General features: G+C 37.7%; 1 protein-coding gene across 3 annotated transcripts in view; it reads right to left on the minus strand.

Moving 5' to 3' along the window:
* LOC131044455 (protein OSB3, chloroplastic/mitochondrial) overlaps nucleotides 1-26,035 on the minus strand; it is a 118,009-nt gene that overhangs the window by 63,377 nt on the left and 28,597 nt on the right. For all 3 annotated transcript variants that reach the window (XM_057977783.1, XM_057977782.1, XM_057977781.1), the window contains exon 2: nucleotides 5,718-5,853. In XM_057977783.1, coding sequence (XP_057833766.1) covers nucleotides 5,718-5,853 — 136 coding nt within the window. The remainder of the gene's footprint in view (nucleotides 1-5,717; nucleotides 5,854-26,035) is intronic.

Below are 26,035 nucleotides of genomic sequence, written 5' to 3' on the forward strand. Positions count from 1 at the left end.
CAGCCTTATATTAAATGGATGTTGAATTGTATCAATATTGATACCAAATATAACTCTCCTTGCATTGAAATGATAAGTCTGTTATAAATTCTGATTCTCCGTCAATAAAGAAGGTCAGATATGACCTCTAGAATATAAAATTCTGAGGCTATAATCCTTCAAGTGTATTTGATCTGATATAACCTTCAGCTTTCCCACAACTAGTGTCTCATTGGTATTAATATGACTGCATATGTATTATTGATCAGCTGAAGTACACTTGTCTATGAAACAATAACTAAACATATCTGCTATGGTATGTGATTTGAACAGAACTTCAGTGTCTTGCAAAGTCTGATCGCTGTCTCAGATGACTGTCAATGTATTCATGTGGTCTGTGACTTAATGGCGCTGTCCCTGATTTAACTCTTATTATTCATGCATCCATTCATAGTACTGTTGTGGCTCTTCTGAGCATTTTAGTGTGTATTTAATATTAAAATAAAATCTTTGCATTCCCTCAATCGATTCTTGCCTTATGAATAAATATCTTCCACATACCCCTTCGTGAAAGGTAGTTAACGGACACAACCTTTGGTCGATTCATGTAAACAATTCTTCTTAACTTAATACATCAATGGTTCTTAACAAATCTTTAAGCACTGCCTTTACAAACATAAGCGCTACCAATAACATGGTTGACTTCTTCCTTGAATTCTTTAGTGAATGTATAACTTTTATTTTATGGATCGCACCAACTTTGACTCTAATCGCTGCTTTATATTATTAGGAAAGTTGGTCATCTTTACTAATCGCAGGTTTAGTGTTTATTTATACTGACTATTAGTTATTCTCATCACTGCTATATGAATGATTATCTCCCTCAAATCGCTGATCCATCTCTTAAACAGATCACTGACTATTATCCTTGATCACATTCTTTAGTTATTGCATTATGTGTATTTCAATGTTTGTCTTTAGTTGCTGCTGATAATGAGGAAGCCATCCAGGCATGAAGTCCACAATATAAGGAACTCTAGTCACCATTTTATTGTTCATTAATATCTCTTGCAACAACTCTAAGTATTCCTCATCGTCATAGTTATTCCCTGCTTATTTGGCCAATTAATATGTGTGCATTTGATTTGTGTAATTAAGAATGTAGTTGGTGAGGACTAGTTAATATACTGCTTTTATCTGCAAGGTCAGTCAGCTTAGGAAACTTGTCTACTAATCATCTTGAAGTAATGTAATCTGTCTTTGAAACAAATAGTGGCCTTTAGCCTTTATGCTTCTTTGTTAAGCGATAGGGTTATTACATGGATTAGAACGGGCCACTCTTTTGTCATGAATAGGTGGACCAATATTAGACATCAACTACTTATCAACGTCATAGTCACATGTTCAACTGGCTCATATTTCCTTAAGAGTCAATGATTGTTTTGGGAAGCACAAGGATGCAGAATTCCAGTTTCATATTTGGAGAGATGCCATGGAGGAGGTTGGGCAGCCAATGTTGTGTAGGTGGTCACAGATTCAGCACGTGTGTGCAAATTAGCAGCCGGTGGTTGTAGAGGCTAGAGATATTCAGATGTTTATTTGCAACCATCAAAGCTCACTCCCTTTAGAACATTTTCAAAGAAAGAATTCTTCAAGCCCATAGAGACAAGGTATGCTAACTATTTTATTTTGTTAGAGAATGACTAAGGTGCATGGGGCTCTACAATTCATGATGTTGGTTAATTTAGAGTGGAACAGATGGTCTACTGCAAGCACTGAAGAAGGGAGAAGCATCAAACAAAAAATTCTTGATGATGATCGGTGGTCCAAAGTGAGGTAAAAAATTGTTACTAATTTTATTATTTTATGATAATTTGCTGATTTTCATTTTATTAACGAGTTTTAAAATTATAATTGGATTGCTGATTTATTATAAAAAATCTGACTTTAATTTTCTAACTTGTCTTTTTCAAGTTTGTATTTCTAGGTACATTTGCTCTTTCATTTCACCAATTGAGGATCTCATTAGATATGTTGATACAGACTCATTTGACAGCATGCTTGGAAAAATGAAGCAAGCAATTTACAATCGGGATCCTAATTCAAATAATTATGACCAAGAACTTAAGCATATGGTGATACGGCAATGGAATGCTATGAAAACCTTACTTCATATGGCAACCTTTGCTCTCAATCCCAAATGGTATGTATGCACCAAGACCTAGTAGAGTGCCTCCTTCTGATGACGAAGAGGTGAAAGAAGGGTTTATGAAGGCACTTGCAAAAATGTATTCAATTGAGGAGTCGAATGTACTTCATATACAATGGTTTGACTTTACTAATTTTCGTGGTCCAACATTCAGCAACTAAAGGCCAAGATACATAGAACTAAGTTAGCTCAAAAGGATCCTATTGGATAGTGGACATGGCATGGAAAGATGCACTAGAGTTGAGGACACTTGTTGTTCGCATCCTTTCACAAGTAATACATTAACATAATTTATTAATTCGATTAATGTTGAACATTTATTTAATCATGAAACTTAAATGTTGTAGTTCCTTGCTTGCAGAGAGGAATTAGTCCACATACAACTTTATTCACTATATAAAGAGGAATAGGCTAACCTCTAGACGTGCAAAAGAAATTGGTGGACATGCATAGTGTTTTGCGACTCCAAGATCGTCAAACTTTAGAGATCGACAAACTCCAGTTTTATAGTGGAATGTTGATCCTGAGGACGCCACCTAGATTGATGAGGATATGCATAAGCGATTGGTTGGAGTTCCATTACATGAGCCATGCCCTCATAGTGATAGTGACTCGGGCTCTAATTTTGACGCAACTTTGGCAGATGCCGATTAGAGGCAGCCATCATACTTTCCATTGCTATGCTTTTGACATTCATGACTTCACCACTTTGACATTTGTAGTGCAAACTTGTAGCCTTTGAGCATTTTAGTGTATGTTGTATTACTATTTTTCATATCCACATTGACATGAATTAGGGATGCAATTAAGTATTTCTATTAATTTGTTTGACTCTCATGTGAAATTTTTTTTTGTGTTTTATTTTTTATTCTATAATGCATATCAATATGTCAATATGATTAAATTTGCAACTTTATCAATGTTATGATTTATCATATGAATATCTTAAATTTCCCTATATTTTAAAAAAACATATATATATATATATATGCCCTTTGTCGTCCCCAAAAATGGCCTAAAAAAATCCCGTTCACAAAACACATCCCCACGTCCTAAAAACTTTGTGGAACATAGTAAAATTCCCAAAACTCTTGATAGCTACCAAAGACCTACAAGGACAATTAAATAGGTGTCCAACTAGATGTTGATGAAAATAGCTTCGGTCGATATCCTTCATAACTAATGACATAACTAATTTGCCTAATTGGCCTATCGACCTTAGACAAATTAAATAGTTGAATATATAATGATTAAAGTAAAACATGATTTGCATAAATCTAAATGTAATCATTCATTAAATATATCGAGTTAATCCTATCAACCTTTAGGAGTCCTGATTAATAAACCAATGTGTAATTAACTTAACCAATGCAAAATTATAACATGTGATTGGAAACCGACTTTTGGAGGAGTTGCGATGATTGAAGGCTCACTCAATCGGGTATACATATGAAGGTTTGTATTCTTATCCAATGAGAACAGATATAGATAGTCTGTGAATATCAGATTATACACAGCAGATAGTTCGTGGATATTGTATATCACACAGCAGACATTTCATGGAGATTGCATAGCAGATCGAAGATATATATAATAGTTCATTGATGGTGTATGATTGAAGAAGACAATCTACAGCAGGTTGAGGATCAACAAAGGAATTCCTATTCCTTATTGCAGATCAGATATTCTCCACTTTGAATTATTATCATTTATAGCTTCAAGAGTGAAGCAAAGTCCTTTGTAAAATCTCTCGACACATTTCAAAATTAAAGTCATATTTAATTGCTGGGTTTTTTCACCTTCAAGAGGAAGGTTTTCCCAAGGTAATAGTTGTGCATTTGTGTGAATTATTGTATCACCTAATCTGATCTTAAAATTTAACACTAGATAGGTGCCCAAATTTGAATTATCAATTTTGGCACCCAAATTGAGAAAACAGACTCCAACATCCCTTATTTAAAATCTAAAAACTTTAATTTTAATTTATATATTTTAAATTAATAATTATTAAATATTATATATTTTAGTAGTGTTTAAAAACACGTTTCCAAAGATGATGTTGGTCAGCCTTAGGTAACAAGGAACATGACATCAAACAATAAATCAAAAGCCTCTCATCTCGTGTGGAAGTGCAGATTAGCCTTGTGACCAAAAATGAGAATTAAAACACAAGTTTACATTTAGTTCATTTGCTTCACATGCTTGAAGAAATCCCACTAGTTCTATGTGTTTAACCTCACATGACATTTGGGAGGTTGTTAGACAAACTTGAAGAAAGGTTTCACCTCACATGACATTTGGTTTTGTGTTGTACTGAAAGGTAAAAATTAAATTGCTAACAATACAAAAGCACATTCATCAAACCCAATAAAAATATATTGAAGAGCACTCAGTCATATAAAAGGGGGATGAATCAACACAATAACAAACTTTAACTTTGAAACACATGCAAGATCGAGCAATTAGAAACACGAGATGAACACATGATTTACGTGGAATCCCTTGCAGGAGAAAACCATGATGAAAATATTTCTTATTTTAGAATCTTCTTACAATCTTTGTAGAAACCACAACTGAGCACCAACTCAGCAAGAGAAACCAATCTCCATGAATACGAGGCACCAACCTCCAACCTCCAAAAGAATGATGTGATGAGTACTTGATCCTCTTCTTGAATCAGAGCTAAATCTCTTCCACAGATCTCCTCTAAAAATGCATCTTTATATCTGCATATATTCTTCAATATTTTCTGCTTTTAGGTCAGCAAAAATTTACCTTAGAATCTGCTCATAATCTTCAAAATTTTCTGCTCATCGATTTGCAATAATCCATGTTAAAATCTGCTCATACATGCACCTTAGGTCTGCTCTAAGGTCTGCTCTAGATCTGCTCTAAAATGGGAATTATATTTCAATGAAATCTTGTTGAAATAAACCCCAAAAAATCATCCTTTTATACATGCTAATGCACCCCTTTACCAATGGATGCAACCCTCCAAAACAGGTCAGCAAGGCAGCAAAATATTATTTTATTTTATTTTATTTGCATCCCAAGATAGGGCACTCATCTCTATGGGGTTGGCCCACTTGTAAATATTCGTTTATTAATTATAAATGCTGGGTCAGCCAACATAAGAAATAAAACAAATATAAATTTATTTATTTATACATTTTGACTTCAAATTTAGGTGCCAATATTCGCATATGTAGTCGGCCTAACTTGATTGGAAAATGATTTACTTTTAAACTGCCTTACATCAATGACAACTTTCAACATATATATGAATAGATAAAAAACATTTAAATTCGATAATACCCTACAGAAACACCAAATAGACCAAAGTAGCGTTTATACATCTTCTCAAAAATCCAATCTAATGAACCTGAAAGGAGTGATTGTAACCAAGAAAGAATGTCTCCAATTATTATCTCAAAGCCACATAACCATATGACCATAAAAAAGCAAAATATAGTCCTTTGAAACATCTCAAACTTCCAGTCAACTGAACATTGGAGAAATGAATGTAGACCTTAATCATTGTCCGTGTATTCTTATCATCCTCAGTTGCATCATGATTCATGTAACCTGAGACATACACTTTATCACCTGTCTTCACATGTTCAGCTGCAATTTCTGCCATCTCGTGCCAAAATTTTAAAGCAAACCTGCAGACAAAAAATGTTTGGTGTAAAATTTACTGTAGAAATTCACTGCTACTTACACCTGATCTTGCATATTCTGGCCATAATTATGTTCACTATGTGAATATTTAGCAGATTAAATGCTTCCACAGAAACTACGTATCAAGAATAGTTACAATGTTAAAAAAACAAAAATCAGTTCAGTTCAGAAAATATATATACAATATTTCTAAAAATTATAATATACCAAAAAATGAAGAGGTTTTGAGGGCATGCAATGTTCAAATTTAGTATAACTAATGCTATTATGAGTGCAATCATTTCCTATATTTTAAAACACTTGTTTAATGTTACTGTACCCAAACTTTTCAATATTTCTAGGTGTAGATGGCTTAATTTATATATTAGTCATAGTTTACACATTGGTTATATGATACTCTCAGGTCAATAAGTATGGTTATTCCTTGTCAGCACATTGAATTAATTTTGGGTTGTTGCGAATGGTTGGAATTCCTTGACAACCATTGGCACATTTATATAAAATTATAAATCTTTTATACTTAGGAATGTTAAAGTTTGGATCAGATTAGATATGTAAATAGTTTTTTTTTTAATACTTAATTCGTACTAAACTATATGACAATGAACTCTTGAGTGCAGGTTGCTGCACATATGAAGGGAACACAACTTAATGCATAATTTATATGGGAGTCTGCTGAATGAAGCAGATCGATATCTAAAAGGCTTGCACTTATGATTACTGTACTCGCCTATTAAACTCGAACTGCACCATGATATATACCTTACGGTATAGGCATGTCAATGGACAGACATGCATCTACGTACGTGGAAACATGTCAATGAATAGACATGCCTCAACATGTTGTTTTTATCACTTTCAGATTAAATAAAACTCAGAAAATCAGAATTTGTTTCTAACTAGATTAATTAGATTAGAGATTTATAGTTTTCCAGATTTAAGCATAGCAAGAAAGAGAATGAATAAAGACACAGTTACCCTGGGAAAACCTCCTAGTAGGAAAAACCCAACCAGAAAAGATCCTCAGATCTGATTATGGTTTTAGATTCATATGATGATTACACACTTATCTGGAGTACAGATGTTGCTGTCACAAGAAAGATGGCATAGCAATCTACAAGATTAGCTCACTGACAGAGATCATGATTTGCAGTCCTTCTAAATTGATTTCCTATGCATAACCAAGGGTTCGCTGCACCTTTCAACTGGTTCGCAGTCCTTCTATAGGGTTTGTTGAGCCTTCAATGGAGTTTGTTGTCTTCTAATGATGATTTGCTGCCTTCTATGTGTATTTCGCTGAACATGAAGATGTTTGCTAATGATATATGTAATCGCTACCTCAATGTATATATTTCGCATCCATTTGAAAACTGAATGATTGAATTGTTATGTGAGGTATATGCTTATTTATATGAGGAGCAATACTTCTAAACATGTCGGCTTGCCTTGTAAATTAAAACCTTTTAATTTATTTAATTTATTTAATGCGAAATGGATAGGGTTGGCCCTATCATGATGGCGTGTTGGACTTGAGTGTAGCGTGGAGACTTTTAGGAGAAGCCGAGAGGTATAGGGCCTAGCCCTACACGTTGGAGAAGGGGTTGGCCCCCTTAGGCAGATTCCAATGTTGCCCAAGGCAATTGGAATCCGCCATCCCTAATTACAAACAACGCTCCCTCTTAATTAGGGAAGAGAAACATAACCATAACCTTCCATCTTGCACAGAAGCAAAGTATGTAACTAAAGAATTTTAATCTTCTAGCTCGCACACAAGCATAGACTGGATCCACCTTACATTGCCCATAGAGGGTGGAAAGGATCTTTTCTACCATCTTACATTGCCCGCAAAGGATGGTCAACAATTACACTTCTCCCTGAGAAGATTACAATACCATCTTACATTGCCCGCAAAGGATGGTTAACAATTACACTTCTCCTTGAGAAGATTACAATACTATCTTACATTGCCCACAGAGGATAGTTAATAATTACACTTCTCCCTAAGAAGATTACAATACCACCTTACATTGCCCGCAGAGGGTGGTTTGATACAACACAATGTATCACTGAGATTGAGACTCCCTCTCAATTAGGGTTTCATTTTCCACAACATCGAGTCTGTCCCTGAAGTACACAAACTTCACTTTGGACAGAGGCTTGGTAAGAATATCTGCAACCTGCGCATCAGTGCTGACATACTTCAGCTGAATAGTGCCTCTTTGCACCATATCTCGAATGAAGTGATAATGAATTTCCACATGTTTTGACCTGTCATGAAACACTGGATTGATAGACATTTTGATGCAACTCTGACTATCACAATGAATAACTGTAGGATCCCAAGGCTGACCAAACAGCCCAGCAAGAAGCTTATGAAGCCACACTGCTTCTCTAGAAGCTACACTTGTTGCAATATACTCAGCTTCAACAGTACTCAATGCTACTGAGGATTGTTTTCTGCAAGCCCAAAAGATCACTGCGGATCCCAAGCTAAAACAAATACCGGAGGTGCTTTTCCTGTCTTTGACGCTTCCAGCCCAGTCTGCATCTGAATAACCTTCCAAGGTTATTGAAATGTTAAGTGGATACTTCAGCCCAAAACCAACTGTGTCTCGCAAGTATCTTAGGATGTGCTTGGCTGCAACAAGATGAACATGTTTGGGCATGCTCATAAACTGGCTGAGAGCATTCACAGCAAAACATATGTCTGGTCTAGTGTTAACTAGATACATCAGTGATCTAATCAACTGCCAGTACTCTGATGGATCTGCAAAATCAAAGTTAGCTGCAGAAACACTTAACTTCTTTAAGTTAGATTCCATAGGAGTAGACATAGGTTTACAGTCCATCATTCTAAATCTTTTCAAAATGTCAATAGTATACTTTCCTTGACTTAGAAAAATTTCATTAGATCTTTGTCATACTTCTAGACCTAGAAAATAATGCATTAGACCTAAGTCTTTAATTTCAAATTCTGAAGCTAGTTTCTTTCTTACATCTAATGATAAGTTCATCTTTACCTGTAAGAAACAAATCATCCACATACAAAACTAGAATTAGCATTTCATCATTAAATAACTTAAAGTAGATGTTAGAGTCAGCATCATTTTTACAAAAACCTAGACATAACAAGTATTTGTCAATTCTTTCATACCAAGCACGAGGAGCATGTTTAAATCCATACAGACCTTTCTTCAACCTGCACACATGAGTTAATCTATCTTGAATCTCATAACCCTCAGGTTGTTCAATATAGACCTCTTCCTCAATGACACCATTAAGGAAGGCAGTCTTAACATCCATTTTATGTAGCTTCCAACCTCTAGCAGCAGCAATAGCTATTATCGTTCTAATCGAAGTACATCTAGCAACAGGAGCAAATGTTTCTTTATAGTCTATGCCTTCCTTTTGAGAAAAACCACGAGCTACAAATCTAGCCTTATATTTTTCAATACTACCATCAGCATTATGTTTAATTTTAAATAACCATTTAGAGGAAACAACAGATTTACCTTTGGGTCTGGGCACAATATCCCAAACATCATTCTTGCTGATTGACCGATACTCTTCATCCATAGCAAGCTTCTAGGCATGATGATTCAAGCCTTCTTCAACATTGCAAGGTTCAGTTTCAATGAGATTGCACATCCATGCAACGTAGTTGGAGAATACTTGAGGTCTCTTAGTTTCACGAAAGGTGCCACTGGGAGCTGCAAATCTTTCGGCTTCTTGAATGGTTTTTCTTACCCAAAGAGGCCTCTTTTTGGTAACGACAATGTCACTAGGAATATCAGTGGGATTCATGGGCTCTGGTCGATCATTATGTTCTTCTTGAGGTGGAGGTTCAACAGGCTCCCTCTAAATCTCAGGGTTAGTATCAACATCCATATCTTGATTGTCATTAGCTTCATCAATAACACAAGAACCTTTTGATTTCTTAAAAGCAATATCTTCTTCAAATGTAACATCCCTACTAACCTCAACATACCTTTGACCCGGGATGTATATCCTGAATGCCTTGGAGGATTCACTGTAACCGACTAGCATGCCTTTCTTCCCGAAGGGTTCCAACTTGGTTCGCTTTTCCTTGGGCACATGAACATAAACGGGACTTCCAAAAATTCTGAGGTGACTGATGTCTGGTTTGGATCCTATGAAGGCTTCTTCAGGGGTCATGTTCTTTAGAACACGGTGTGGACATCTATTCTGGTATATACTGTTGTTCTAGAAGCCTCAGCCCATAGGAAGGTCTGCAAATCTTGATCGTGAATCATAGCCTTTGCAGCCTCAACAATAGTCCTATTCTTTCTTTCAGCAACTCCATTTTGTTAAGGATTGTATGGAACACAAAACTCCCTCTTAATTCCTGACTCAACACAAAAATCATAAAAGCTACCGAAGGTGTACTCACCTCCGTTGTCAGATCTTAGACATTTAATTCTTTTACCAGAGGAGTTTTCAGTTAATGCCTTAAACTCTTTAAATTTACTTAATACTTCATCAAATTCTTTAGATTTCAAGAAGTAGATCCACGTTTTCCTAGAAAAATCATCTATGAAGATTACGTAATAAAGAAATCCACTAGGAGATGCTATAGACATAGGACCACATAAATCAAAGTGAACAAGTTCTAGTTTGTCTTTAGCTCTTTTTTCACTTTTATGAAAAGGACTTTTAACATTTTTACCTATAGCACAACCTTTGCAAGTATTATCATGAATTTGACTGAGTTTAGGCATACCTTTGACTAACTTTTCAAGAGAGGGAAGAGCTTGATAGTGCAAGTGTCCAAGTCTTCTATGCCATAGCTCACAGGATTCGGGAGCCTGATTAATGAGGGCTTGAACAGGGTTAGTAGAGAGCTTATAAAGACTATCATATCTATTACCGATTACCCGAGCAGATTTAAAACTAGATTTCTTAGGCCAAGCAAGAACTTTTCCCTCAAAAAATGCAATTTGATAACCTTTATCTTCTAGAGCAGAAATGGAAATTAGGTTTCTTTTAATTCCAGGAACAAACAAGATGTCACTAAGGTGCAATGAAATACCAGAGTCTAAATTTAAAGAAGTAGTGCAAGAACCTCTTACCGAATAACGAGCGTCATCACCAATTACCACATGAAGGCAGGTATCCTTTTCTACTAAGTCTGAAAGATGATCAAAGTAGCCTGTGATGTGTCTGGAAGCACCACTGTCAATCAGCCATGTATTACCATCTGTAGGAATACTGCTAGACAGAGCAGAGATGGAAGTCATCATTTTGTTCTGAGACTTCATTTAGGTTGGCTTCTCTTTGGGTAGGGTTATTCTGACATTCTTTAGCATAGTGACCAAACTTGTCGCATCTAAAACATCCAACACGCGAGCTATCTCTTGGTTTCTTCCAAGAGTGTTGGGAACTAGATGGTCTGAATTCCCTATTTCTTTTTGGATAAGGCTTCTTCCAATTTCCACCTTTCTTGCATTGGGCTGCAAGCATGTGTTGATCATCTACATGAGGACTTTTGGTTTGCCCTCCTGTGATGAGGCGAGACTCTTCTTGGATGCAATCATTCTTAAGGCGATCAAAGGTAGGGAACTCAGTTCTACCACTTATGATTTGGATAAATGACTCCCATGAGTGTGGTAAACCATTTAGGGCAATTATCACATGGTCTTTATCTTCCATGTTATGACCAATTATACCTAGCTGATTCTTTAGTTCTGAACTTCTCATAAAATAGGAAACAACAGAATCTTCTTTTGACATTTTGATATTAAGTAGTTGTTGTCTTAAGGTAATTGCCCTACTAAGATTGTTAATTTCATATGTACCTTGTAGATGACTGAACATTTCCCTTGCAGAAGTAAATGTGGCAGTGGAGGTGACAAGGTGGTCTTTAACTGAATCAATGAGGAGTATTTTGGCCTTGACAACATCCTTCTTGAATTGTTTTAGCTCAGCGCCATCTGTAGGTTCAGTTAGCTCTTTCGCTTCTATGAAGTGAAGAAGATCTTCTTCTTCTAGAGCCAACATGATTCGAACCTTCCATGCAAAAAAATTGGTATTACCATCAAGCCTATCTTCAACTTTAAGCCCCATTGACCTAACCTGCAAATGAGACAACAAACTGAAATAAAGGAGTACTAACTTCTGAAATCTGAAAGTCGATCTAGCCTATAGCTCTGATACCATGTTCTTTTTAACACTTTTAGAATAAATAAAACTCAGAAAATCAGAATTTGTTTCTAACTAGATTAATTAGATTAAGAGGTTTATAGTTTTCCAGATTTAAGCATAGCAAGAAAGAGAATGAATAAAGACAAGACACGGTTACCCTTGAAAAAGCTCCTAGCAAGAAAAACCCAACCAGAAAAGATCCTCAGATCTGATTATGGTTTTAGATTCATATGATCATTACACACTTATCTGGAGTACAGATGTTGCCGTCACAAGAAAGATGGCATAGCAGTCTACAAGATTAGCTCACTGACAGAGATCATGATTTGCAGTCCTTCTAAATTGATTTGTTGTGCATAACCAAGTGTTCGCTGCACCTTTCAACAGGTTCACAGTCCTTCTATAGGGTTTGTTGAGCCTTCAATGGAGTTCGATGTCTTCTAATGATGATTTGCTGCCTTCTATGTGTATTTCGCTGAACATGAAGATGTTTGCTAATGATATATGTAATCGCTACCTCAATGTATATATTTCGCATCCATTTGAAAACTGAATGATTGAATTGTTATGTGAGGTATATGCTTATTTATATGAGGAGCAATACTTCTAAACATGTCGGCTTGCCTTGTAAATTAAAACATTTAATTTATTTAATGCGAAATGGATAGGGTTGGCCCTATCATGCTGGCGTGTTGCACTTGAGTGTAGCGTGGAGACTTTTAGGAGAAGCTGAGAGGTATAGGACCTAGCCCTACACGTTGGAGAAGGGGCTGGCCCCCTTAGGCAGATTCCAATGTTGCCCAAGGCAATTGGAATCCGCCATCACTAATTACAAACAACACAACGTACATGGAGACATGTCTCTTCATTGAGATGTCTCTACACCTAAGGTTATGCAAGACAACGATACCTAATCGTTATTTATTCGGTTAATAATCAAACACCGATTCCTCTTATTGTTTAGCAGTTTAACGATTCTTCAAATCGTTAATCATTATTGTTACATGCAAGTAACGATTTCCATAATCGTCTTTGAAAATATATCGACTTAAGTCGATATGCACAACGATAAATATATATCGAATTTATTTCATGTAGAGAGTCGATGTATATTGATCAAATGAAATGATCAATATAATCGATACTTATAGATACGGTGCTCATATTCTGATATATATAAACAGTAATAAATATAAATTATGTATATATAGATATTCGTATATATAATAATAATGACACATTATTATTAAATATATTAATATGTATATATTCATATCAACGATAATATTCATTACTTATACATATGAGACTTCTCCGACCGAAGCTATATAACATCAACACTCCCTCTTAGTTAAAGAGGAGGATTATAAGGTTTTTATAGAAGAACTACACATAGTGTAGTAGAAATCATTATATGATATCAGGAGCAATAGTCTACAAGTATCAACACTTATGATACTTACCAGAACCCAACATGTCCAATATGGTATGTGCACTACCATCAGCCATATGATGCCTACCATAGGGATGTATGAAAATCACGGCATACTCACAGCTATTAAGCACTTAATATCCACCATGATATATCTCAACAATTTCAGGATATCAACCTTATGATAAAAATTGTTCTAAGGGATATGCACTATCAAAACATGTTCACAAATATCAACCATATGATATCTATCATGATAGATTGTAGAGTTATTGTAAAGTCGTCACCTTCCAATAACTACTAGAAATACAAGTGATTATCATTCAGAAGTCGTCACTTAATGATGTACACAGGTGTCTAAAATGACAGAACGAGTTTATATTAAACATCTTTAGAATATATTAGTACAATAATAATGCTGAGACTCAAAACTCGGAATTTACATTTCAACCATACCAAGCTTACCTCTGAAGTGTTCTACCTTTGTTTTGGCTAGGGGCTTGGTGAGAATGTCAGTTGTTTGATCTTCAGTACTAATATATCTCAGCTGAATTACCTTTCTCTCCACCATGTCTCTAACATGGTGATAAGGTATTCCAATATGTTTGGACCCGTCATGAAATACTAGGTTTACTAAAAGCTTTATACAACTCTGGTTATCACAGTGGATAATAGTAGGACTTAAGGATTGTCCAAACAATCCTACAAGGAGTTTTCTCAACCATAGATGCCGCATGTACTCTGCTTTTGTGGAGCTCCGAGGAACTGAAGATTGCTTTCTACTAAACCAGGATATCATGGCTGATCCTAAACTGAAGCAACACCCTGATGTGCTTTTACGATCTACCACACTTCCAGCCCAATCTGAGTTTGTATATCCGTATAAATTTAGATCTATATTTTTATATTTTAAGCCATATCCAATTCTTCCACGAAGATATCTCAAGATGTGCCTTCCTGCAACTATATGTAACTGCTTTGGTTCACACATGAACTGACTGAGTGCACAACATAACAAATATATCTGGAGAACTTCCAGTTGCTTCTCTTAATTTGTGTAAGTTTGTTTCCATGGGAGAGGACATAGGCTTACAATCCATCATTCCAAACCTTTTTAGACTGTCAATAGTGTATTTCCCTTGATTTAGAATGATCTCATCAGTTTGTTGCCACACTTATAAACCAAGGAAAAAGTTTAGAGGCCCTAAGTTTACTTAGGAAATGCATTTCCTAGTAGTTTGGGTATGAGACACTTGGGTGTTTGTGCCACATTGGGATAGTGTGTGTAGGAGAATTTCCACCTTTTATGGTGTTGATCTTGTTACCACTTTATCATATCCACTTATTGTGGAGTGATAATTCCACCTTCAGTGGGTGATCCACCTCATGTGGAATATTTTATCGTTTCTCCTACCTACCCACACCTATTTCCTACCTACCCTTGTTTCTTATTGAGCCACATGTCATGTTTGTGTGCTCACATATCCATATAGCCTTGCCTATATAAGCAGGCTCATCTACATTGTATGTAACAACAATCTTTTTTATCTATTGATGAGAATACAGTTTATTCTTGTCCTATATTTTGTCTCTATTTGTACATTTCATTCAGATCTTGATCTTGGCAAAATCTCACATGGTATCAGAGCCATTAGAGCATCATTGATTCGTCCTTGAAAGGCATTATTGCGACGTCAAGAGGCAGATCTAAGGAGCAGCATCTTTTGGAGGCGTCCTAGACCATATCTGACCTCGCCATTGCATCCGGGTGACCGTTTCCATGAATTTTGACTATAAAGTTGGCTTATTTTTGTGAGAGAAAAATTTTTGCCAATTTTGCTATATTTGTACGGATTTCGAAATTTAAAAAAAAATATAAATATTTTTCTAACAAAAAGAATTCATCCTCCTTGCATAGTGTTGCAGTTGCCGCCATGCATCGTCCTTTCTGCACCCCGCATTCATCTGGCTAGCCGGGTCCCGTGTCCTGCTCCCCTTCGGACTCCCTGCTGTCGTCATCTCCCCGACACCTCTGCCACCGCTGGCCGGGCCCGGCCTCTCCGTTGGCACCTCCGCCTGCCGAGCACCCGGCTGCCTGCCACCTCCTGCAACTCCGGCTCCCACGCGGACTTCCGTCGCCGCCGTCAGTCCCTGCCACACAGGCTGCCAACCATTGTCGGGCCCCCTGACTGCCAAGTCAGCCACGCATTCTGCCACGTGGCACATCCTGACAGCGCCATCATCTTTGCCACGTCAGCGTTCGACACGTCACCTGCCACATCACCTCCACCACCTCAGCAGTGCCACATCATCCATATGTACTATACGGAAGCCACATAGGCGAGGAGGCGAAGTTTTTGGGACAGCTAGACGACCGTCAAATTTAGGCACACAATTTGCTAACGTAGTCAATTTTTTTGAAATTTTTGCAAGCCCCTCTCATTGAGCTTTTTGATTTTGCAGTTCAACTTCAAATGGCCATATATTGCTCATTTTTGCTCCTTTTTTGGTGCAATTTTTTTTGAAATAGGCTAAAATTTCGTGTACTTTCTCGTGGTGGCATTATTTTCAGATTTTGATGGATAGATTTTTCATAAATCTCAATTTTAGGTGACTGTACCAATCCAATCCTCGTTTCTACAACTTCCAGGACTCTGTTCGGGCTCATACGAACTCCTTTTCAGGTGCCGTTTTTTTTTAAAGTGCATATTTTTTGATCTACTATCATAATATGCTATCAGTTTTCAATAATTTTGGGTAGAAATTGTACTTTCAACATATGGTCTTTTTTGGCCAATTTGGCACATGAATTACATAGATCTATCTTGCTGGTCTTTTGCATTGTAGTTCTCAGCCTATTGGGGCAGTTGTAAAACAAAATCAGAAGTCCACCTTGCCATTGTTTGCAAGTGGCCTATTGTACATGCACTACATATAAAGTGCCAAAATCATCATTTTTGGGGGGGTACTTTGATTGATTGATTTTGGGGGGGGGTGTCTCTTGTGCTTTTGTGCTCATGTTCCTTCCTTTTTGCTGCTATGGGTTCTTCTAAGTTTCCTCTCTTAACTCCTCATAATTATGCTACTTGGAAAATTGATGCATGGAGTAAACTTATGGAAAAAGGACTAACTCATTACACTGATGGAACTATTGTTGCTCCCGTTGATCCTAAGTTTGATCCTGTTGGTCACTTGGATTGGCTCACTAAAAATATCATGGCAATTGGTACCTTAAGAAAGTATGTATCAAAGGATCTCATTTTTCATATTGAGAAATGTACTCTAATCAAGGATGTTTGGCAAAAGTTTCAAGACTTGTATGGGCAAGTTGATGAGATTAGGGGATATCAGATTAATAGTGATCTCACCATGTTAGATCCCAAGAACTTTGATACTATACAAGATTATGTCACTAAGGCAAAAGAGTTGAGGGCACAACTCAAGGATTGTGGCATTGATAAGAAGGATACTCAATTGATCTTCAATTTGATGGGCAGACTTCCACAAGAATATGCAGCATTTGTTTCTAGTTTCCAGACCCATAGGATGACAATGGGTTCAAGCTACACAATGCCTACATTTGATGCTTTTGCTGAAATGTTGATGATAGAACAAACTAAGTTGATAAGCATGGGCATTCTTAAGGCTTCTAAGTCTCAAGCATTAGTGGCAAATCAAGGGAACAAAGGAAATCAAGGAAAGGACAACTCAAACAAGAAGAAATGGCAATCAAAGCCTAAGGACAAAGCATCACCTTCTCCACAACAAGGAGATTCATCCTCTTCCAAGAGGGACAATTCACCAAAGAGGGAGAGACCTACTTGTGCCTATTGTAAAAAGTTTGGTCATGAGGAGCATCGTTGCCATTCTAAGAAGATTGATGAGCTCACACACATCCTCAAAAAGCATAACATTGATTTGCCTAATGTCTACAAGAAGGATGATTCATCAACTTCCACTTCCTCACAATCAAAAGGGAAAGGGAAAGCAATCATGGCTTCTACAAATGGGAAGACTCACTCTTTTGGGACAAGAAAAGGAAAAGCTCTTTGTGCTACTACAAGTCATGATTCAGGGAGATGAATTCTAGATTCAGGAGCTTCTCATCATATGGCATCTTCGCAATCTATGTTCTCTACATTTGAGCCTTGCACCATGCCACAGATTTTGATGGGCAATCATACATACATGGATGTGATTGGAAAAGGATCTATTGACATTGGGGATAACTCCTTCAATGATGTGTTGTGTGTACCCCACTTGACAAACAATCTCCTTTCCATCTATCAAATCACACATGGCGCAACTAAGAGAATTGTGGAGTTCACACCTGAGTTAGTTTTCATTAGAGACTTGGAGACTAGAGCTAAAATTGCGACTGGGGTGGTTGATCATGCATCTCAGTTATACTCCTTTTCAGATTTTGTTGATGATGATGATTTCACATCTGATGATTCTTCACATGATGATCACACTTCTTGTGATGGTTCAAATTTTGAGGAGAACTTTAGGTACTTGAACTTGGGGATTCTCACATGTGACCCCGTTCTTGAGCCTTGCGTTTCATCTCCTCTTATTGATATCACATCACCTATTCAACCTGATGATGCGGATAGTGCGACAGTTTTGCTTTCATGTGATTCAGTGTAGCAGGATATATCTTGTCTTCCAGCTTCAAATTCATGGGATGAGTACTTGACAGACATTGCAGGTTTGTTTGTGGAATCCTACATTGCAGATTTAGGAGACACCATTGATGATATTCATCTTCTCTTTGATGAAGATGATCCTTCTTCGTTTGTTGCGAGGGAACACTCTGACCCTCTTGTTCATTCTCTACATTATCATTCTTTCAAGGTTGACATGATTGTGGATTCTTATGTACATCAGTTGGAGGAGGTCTCTTTATGTTTAGAGGAGACATGTGAGTCTTTGGACATTGTTCTACATCCATCTCCACTACATCTTGGAGTACCTTTTTCAGCAGTGTGGAGCAGTCCACCACCTTTGGAGGGGGTATCTTTCAGCATCGACATGGGGACACTTGAGCAGTTTTCAGAGATTCCTTTCATCAGGAGTCTTTTTTATACATCTTCCCTTCATGATTGGGAAGACTTCATGGATACACCTTTGGTTTTGTTTCTTCCTAAGGGGAGAAATGTTGTTTGGCATTCGTGGAGCAATTTCTTCATACATCATCGAGCTTCTATCCTTGGTGTAGATTCCACAATGAGGGGGGGCTTGTTCTGACGTATTCACACATTGCCCCATTACAAATGGGGACCCCTACTTTTTGCCTTCTAGGGTTTGTTTTCTAGGTCTTTTAGGTTCTTGTCTATTAGCCTTTGCACTTTGAGAGTTGTGAGAAGGATCACTAATATAGCAGGCTCTGCTTCAGCTAGGGTGAGTCAGCAGATGGTACAGGTCAAGGCTTCTTTAAGGCCTTCCTTAGGTCAAGTTTTGCTTTTGTGTCTGGTCTGAATTCGAAGAAGTCGGTGAAGTTTTCCGAGTCAGTATCATCTGTGAGGGTTTAAGATTGATCCAATAGACGAAAGATGAAGTCCTAGGCATGATTTGATGTGAAGATGATTTGGGAACGCCTTGGACAAGGCCAGACTTGGTGAGATAAGCAGAATAGGTCAAGAAGCTTGAGCTAATTAGGAATTTTGCTCCTGACCCTTCCAAAGGGTCCAATGCGAATTCCTCTCTAAGACACTCCACCTTGACCCAAACCAGGAGCTAGCTCATTCCCAGGCATTAATGAAGGCAAAAACTTGTTTGAATGAAAAAATGCGGAAAATGAAGTCAAGATTTGAGCACAAGGGGGAATTTCGCTCCTGACCCTTCCAAAGGGTCTAGAGCAAAATTCACATAAAATTCATTTTCTTCCTTGTTAGTGGCCAAGTTTTGGATTTCTAAGGCATGGTTTGAAGTGACGTTGATGCATATTTGCCTTTGAAGGAGGTTTGAAGCGATCAAATGGTGAAAATCAACCTAGAATGAGAATTTTGCTCCTGACCCTTCCAAAGGGTCCAAAGTGAAATCCTCATTTGACCCTTTATTTTGCCTAAGGCATTGGAAAGACCCTCTTTTGAACTAAGTAGATGGCAAATTCACTTGAATGTGGCAAAAAGAGGTTGGATAAATCGAGTTTGAAGTGAATTGGGGAGAGAAGAAGTGTGAAATCAACCCAAAATGTGAATTTCACTCCTGGCCCTTCCAAAGGGTCCAGAGCGAAATTCTCCCTAGACACTATTTTCTTCCTTGTTTGGGACGACATCCTTGTTCCTTGGACATGGTGGGGGTAGATTGATATGTTCTTGCCTTAGGAAGTGATTGAAAGCTTTGAAAAGTGAGGATTTTGTCCAAGATTGAGAATTTCGCTACTGACCCTTCCAAAGGGTCCAGAGCGAAATTCTCCATAAACCTCATTTTCTCCCTTGTTTAGGCCAATACTTTAGCTCCTTGGGCATATTAGGAAGCGAATTGACATGTCTTTGCCTTTTGAAGTGATGGAATGCGAAGAAGTGAAGGATTTTAGCCTAAAACTAGAATTTTGCTTCTGACCCTTCCAAAGGGTCCAGAGCGAAATTCCCAAAATCCACCTTTTTCTCTCAAATTTGTGTCAAGCCAAGTGTGGATCAGGGTGAATTAAGATTGAAGATGTCCTTAAGCATGACTTTGAGTTGCTTGTGATCACCAAATGTGAAGGAATTGAGCTAAAACTAGAATTTCGCTCCTGACCCTTCCAAAAGATCCAGAGTGAAATTCTTGAAGAACACCTACTTTTCCCTTGGAGAAGGTCAAAACCTTGGTTTTTATGGCGTGGATGGAAGTGGAGTGATGTGTCCTTGCCTTTTGAGGTAGATTGGAGTTGAAAAAATGAAGAAATGAGCTCAAGACATGGATTTCGCTACTGACCCTTCCAAAGGGTCCAGAGCGAAATTCCTAAAACCTATTCTTTCTTCCAAATTTTGTGTCAAGACAAACCTTAATCAAGGTGAAATAAGTTTGGAGATACCCCTAGGCATGCCCTTGAATGGATTGTGGCCACCAAAATTGAAGATTTTGAGCTAAAACATGAATTTCGTTCCTGACCCTTCCAAAGGTCCAGAGCGAAATCCTCTAAATAGGTCTTGTCCCTGGCCATGGTTTTTAGCGAAAATCTCCTTTCATGCCATTTTGAGGTCAAACAAAGTGGTCTTCATAGGAGAAGGATCCAAAGATGAGAGTCCACGTATAGAAAGTGAGAAGGATAGATCTAGGTGAAGGAAAACAAGCAAATCAAGAATTTCGCTCCTAACCCTACCAAAGGGTCCAAAGCGAAATTCTCAAAATCACCTAGTTTGCTCATGATTGAGATCAAGAGATGGATTCCTAGGCCTTGGTGGGGAGAAGGCTAGCATGTGCTTGTCTTGGGAGGCAATTTGGAGTAAGGAAATGATAGATTTTGTCCTAGAATGTGAATTTTGCTCTTGACCCTTCCAAAGGGTCCAGAGCGAAATTCTTAAAACCTCTATTTTGCTCCAATTTTGCATTAAACCTAGTATTGATTGAGATTAGAAACATCCTTAGGCATGCATTTGAGCAAGTTGTGGTCATAAAATGTTAAGAATTTGTCCTAACATGCAAATTTCGCTCCTGACCCTTCGAAACGGTCCAGAGCGAGATTCCTAGGAGGTCTAATATTTTGCCTAGGTCCTTGAGCAAAACCTATTCCTAGACACTATTGGAGGCGAATGACTTGATCTTGGTAAGGTAATGATGAAATGAGGTCTAATTGAGCTAAAATGCAAATTTTGCTCCTAACCCTTCCAAAGGGTCCAGAGTGAAATTCTTATAGGGCCTGTCCCTGGGAAGAATCTTGAGCAAACTTCATTTTAATGTCTTCTTGTTAATGATTTAAGGTAAGAAATGCTATGTTAGAATGAATATATTATGTATACTCGAACATCTTTTGTTTATTTTGCAGATCAGCAAAATCAAGTTCGAGGGAGACCAGGCCAAGACAAGGACGACCTTTTCCAGACCATGATCATCAAGGACATTCCAAGTGCATAGAGGAGGACTCGAGGTGTTTTGAAGCATTGGAAGACTTCAAATGTTCGAGGAGTTGCAAGCTAGCCTCAAGACCTCATTCTACCACACAAAGGAATCATATGATGACAAAGGAGAACCTTAGAGGCTCTTCAAAGTAATATGAGCTACCAGAGGAGAAAGAAGACTTGACAGTAAGGAGGCCTCATCAAGCACATCGAAGTCATGGAGATATATCATTTATCACATCAAGGACAGAGGAGGATCAACCAAGACACAGACGTCAAACAAGGTGGCATCCCAGTCACTGCTCCTCTAGTCGGATCGGTCCACCTCTGCATGTCCAGATCAATGTACCTGACTCATCGAAGACGGCACAAACTTTGGTGTACCTACCCCTACTTCCTATTGCTCCTCACTCCTTGAATGTAATTTTCTCATTGGCTAGTGAAGTTTGTTATAACAAACCCTAACTAGGGTTTCTATCTTGTAATCCTAGCCATTGATTCTAAGTCAATTAGAGCCATCAATTTGCAAAGGGCTCTCTATATAAAGCCTTGGCTCCTCATTTGTAAAGGTTAATAGATAATAGTCAGAGATTAGTTAGGAGTTGGCAAGAGAGAGATAGTCAATAATTAGTAGCTCAATAGTAGATAGCATTTTAGAGTAGAGTAGAAAGATAAGGCAAAGATTGTTGCCAAGACATGGTTGCAAAAGACATGTAAACTTCATTGAAGGAATGGTGAATTCTATGTGTCGATTCTACAATTTGCATGGTCTCTATACTTCTCAAATTTAATTTCATGTTATTAGATGAATGGAAGAAATTTGTATGATCAATCGTGAAATTTGTATATCCATACTACTAGCGGTTTGTTGATTGCAAACTTGCCTTGCGTAGTCAACTGGAATCATTCAACTTAAGCTTAACTTCAATTATCGCTTCTTCATTGATATGCATCAAACTGACAGTGTCTATGCTTGTAGCGGTGATCTGAACATCATAAAGTTGTCCTTAGAAGATCGCACTAGCCTTATGGAGATGATCATAGCATGCCAAAGCAAGACTTAGTTGGAGTTTCATCAAAGGTCATCCATTGCTCCTACATTCTTAGTGTTAGAATTAGATTCCTCTCCAACCCTTATCCTTTCTTCCCTTTTTAAAAAATCAAGGACCAATGAAATTCCACGTTCCAATGATATCTAAAGCAAATCAAATGCTCAGGTCGTCAAAAGTAAGTCCCCTTGTGATTCCAGCAAAATCACATCACACCGCAAGAGCTTATCCACAAGTAGATAACCTACATATAAGAACCTTGGAGTTGCCTCGATTGATCCTTCGGTGAAATCTTCAGCATTCGGGGAATCTTTGTTCAAGAGAGGATAACATACTTTGGTAGGGGGGCTTTTTCTTCACATGGGGTTTTGTTCCTCATATACTTCTATGAGAGTTCTCTTGTATAGCTTTCATCTCTCTTTTGGGGGAGGGTCTTTTTCCATTGGGTTTTTCTCACTTTCCCCACTTTGTGAGAGATTTCATTGCATTGGTTTGCATGCATTTGCATTTGTACATGGGTACCTAACATGGCCTAGTAGCAGGGACCCATCTTGCATTGCTTAGTTGCATTGTAGACTTAAGTGCATTCCCCTAAGTTGCACTTAAGGGGGGGTGTTGGTGTAAATAATTATTCATCATGGATATTATTACACCTTACTTAAGTTTACTTAGGAAATGCATTTCATAGTAGTTTGGGTATGAGACACTTGGGTGTTTGTGCCACATTGGGATAGCGTGTGAAGGAGAATTTCCACCTTTTATGGTGTTGATCTTGTTACTACTTTATCATATCCACTTATTGTGGAATGATAATTCCACCTTCGGTGGGTGATCCACCTCATGTGGAATATTTTATTGTTTCTCCCACCTACCCACACCTATTTCCTACCTACCCTTGTTTCTTATTGAGACACATGTCATGTTTGTGTGCTCACATATCCATATAGCCTTGCCTATATAAGCAAGCTCATCTACATTGTATGTAACAACAATCTTTTTTATCTATTGATGAAGAATATAGTTTATTCTTGTCCTATATTTTGTCTCTATTTGTACATTTCATTGAGCTCTTGATCTTGGCAAAATCTCACAATACCCAACAAAGATTCTCTTTCTCGCAGCGGGTTCTAATTTAGATCTTTTCTCTTTAGGGATATGAATGTAAATAGGACAGCCAAAAATTCTTAAGTGACCTATGTCTGGTTTTACTCCTATGAATGCTTCTTCAGGAGTTTTGTTATCAAAAAAGGAATGTGAACATCTATTTTGGATATACACATCAGCACTAGAGGCTTTAGCCCAAAATGAGGTATGAAGGTTTTGGTCATGCATCATGGCTTTGGCTACTTCTACTATAGTTCTGTTTTTCCTTTCTGCAACCCCATTTTGTTGAGGGTTGTAAGGAACAAGGAACTCCCTCTTAATCCCAACATTATTACAAAATATTTTAAAGTTTTCAAAGATGTATTCCCTCCCATTATCTGATCTAGGAGTCTTTTTACTTTTACTTGATATGTTTTCTACTAAAGCCTTGAATTCCTTAAACCTTTTAAACAGATCATCAGACTCTTTACACTTCAGAAAATATATCCATGTCTTCCTAGAGTAATCATCTACAAAAATAACATAATATAAAAATCCTCCTAAGGAGGGTACTGACATGGGTCCACATAAATCAGAATGAACAATTTCTAATACAGTTTTGGATTTACTTTCACTATTATGAAATGTGCCCTTGGTATTTTTTCCTAAGGCACGCCCTTTGCAGATTCCTTCATGTTCTTGAGTCAGCTTAGGTATCCCTGTCACCATTTTCTCTATAGAAGGTAAAGCACGAAAATGAAGATGCCCTAATCTTCTATGCCATAGTTCACAAGTGTTAGAAGATTCATGAATAAGTGCTTGTGAAGGAGAGATGCAAAGTTTGCATAGGCAACCATGTCGAACTCCAATGAGAAAATTACATTCCATGACTGTGGACCAATAGGAAGCAGGGGTAGGTACACCGAAGTTTGTGCCATCATTAGTGAGTCAGGTACATTGAATCTGAACCTGCTGAGGTGGACCAATCTGGTTAGAGGAACAGTGACTGGAACGCCACCTTGTCCGGTACTTGCTCGTATCTCAATTTGATGATGCCGAGAAGCTAAATTTGATTAACTCTTCTGAAACTATCTGCTTCTTCAATGTACCCTTGCACTGACCTTGGTTGATACTCCTTCGTCCTTGATGTGATGAATGATATAGCGCTTGATTCCCTATTTGCTTGATGAGGCTTCCTCACGGTCAAGTCATTTCTTTCTTCTTTGGTGGCTCATATTCCTTTGAAGTGCTTGTAAAGCCTTTCTTTGTCATCTTGTGGTTTCTTCATGTGGTAGAATGAGGTCTTGAGGCTAGTTTGCAACTCCTCGAACACTTGAAGTCTTCCAACGCTTTAGAAGCACCTTGAGTCCTCCTCCATGCCTTTGAAGTATCCTCGATAATGATGAAACTTGAAGAGGTCACCCTTGTCCTGGCCTAGTCTCCCTCGAACTTGATTTTGTTGATCTGCAAAACAAACAAAAGATGATTGAGTATACATGATATATTCATTCTAACATAGCATTTCTTACGTTAAATCATCAACAAGAAGGCAATAGAATGAAATTCGCTCAAGATCCTCTCCAGGGACAGGCCTTATAATAAAATTCACTCAGGACCCTTTGGAAGGGTCAAGAGCAAAATTTGACAAAGTTGCTCAATTAGACCTCATATTCAACATTACATTACCAAGATCAAGTCATTCGCCTCCAAAATTGCCTAGGAATTGGTTTTACTCAAGGACCTAGGCAAAATATTAGACCTCCTAGGAATTTCCCTCTGGACCCTTTGGAAGGGTCAGGAGCGAAATTTTGCATTTTAGGCTTAATTCACATTCCTTTAGCCTTGAACTTCACTTGACCTTTGAATCCCTTTCTCCTGAAGACATCATTGATTTGACCCCCAAAAAGACCAAAAAGAAGGATTTCGCTTTGGACCTTGGCCAAGGACAGGTTCTATAAGGAATTTCACTCTGGGCCCTTTGGAAGGGTCAGGAGCGAAATTTACATTTTAGCTCAAATTTCATCACCTCCTTGCCTCAAATCTCTTCTCAAGGGAAGAACACATTAATCCCTTCCCAACCATGCCATAGGAACAAAAATCTTGGTTTCAAACATAGAGCAAAATAGAGGTTCTAAGAATTTCGCTCTAAACCCTTTGGAAGGGTCAGGAGCGAAAATTGCATTTTAGGACAAAATCTTCACATTTTGTGACCACAACTTACTCAAATGCATGCCTAAGAATGGTTCTAATCTCAATCAACACTACGCTTGATGCAAAATTGGGAGCAAAATAGAGGTTTTAAGAATTTTTCTCTGGACCCTTTGGAAGGGTCAGGAGCGAAATTTGAGAATTTGCCTTAGAGACCACTCAAACATCCAAACTTCCACCTCAATCA

The sequence above is a fragment of the Cryptomeria japonica genome, chromosome 10, assembly GCF_030272615.1.
Source record: "Cryptomeria japonica chromosome 10, Sugi_1.0, whole genome shotgun sequence".
Taxonomy (NCBI): Eukaryota; Viridiplantae; Streptophyta; class Pinopsida; order Cupressales; family Cupressaceae; genus Cryptomeria; species Cryptomeria japonica.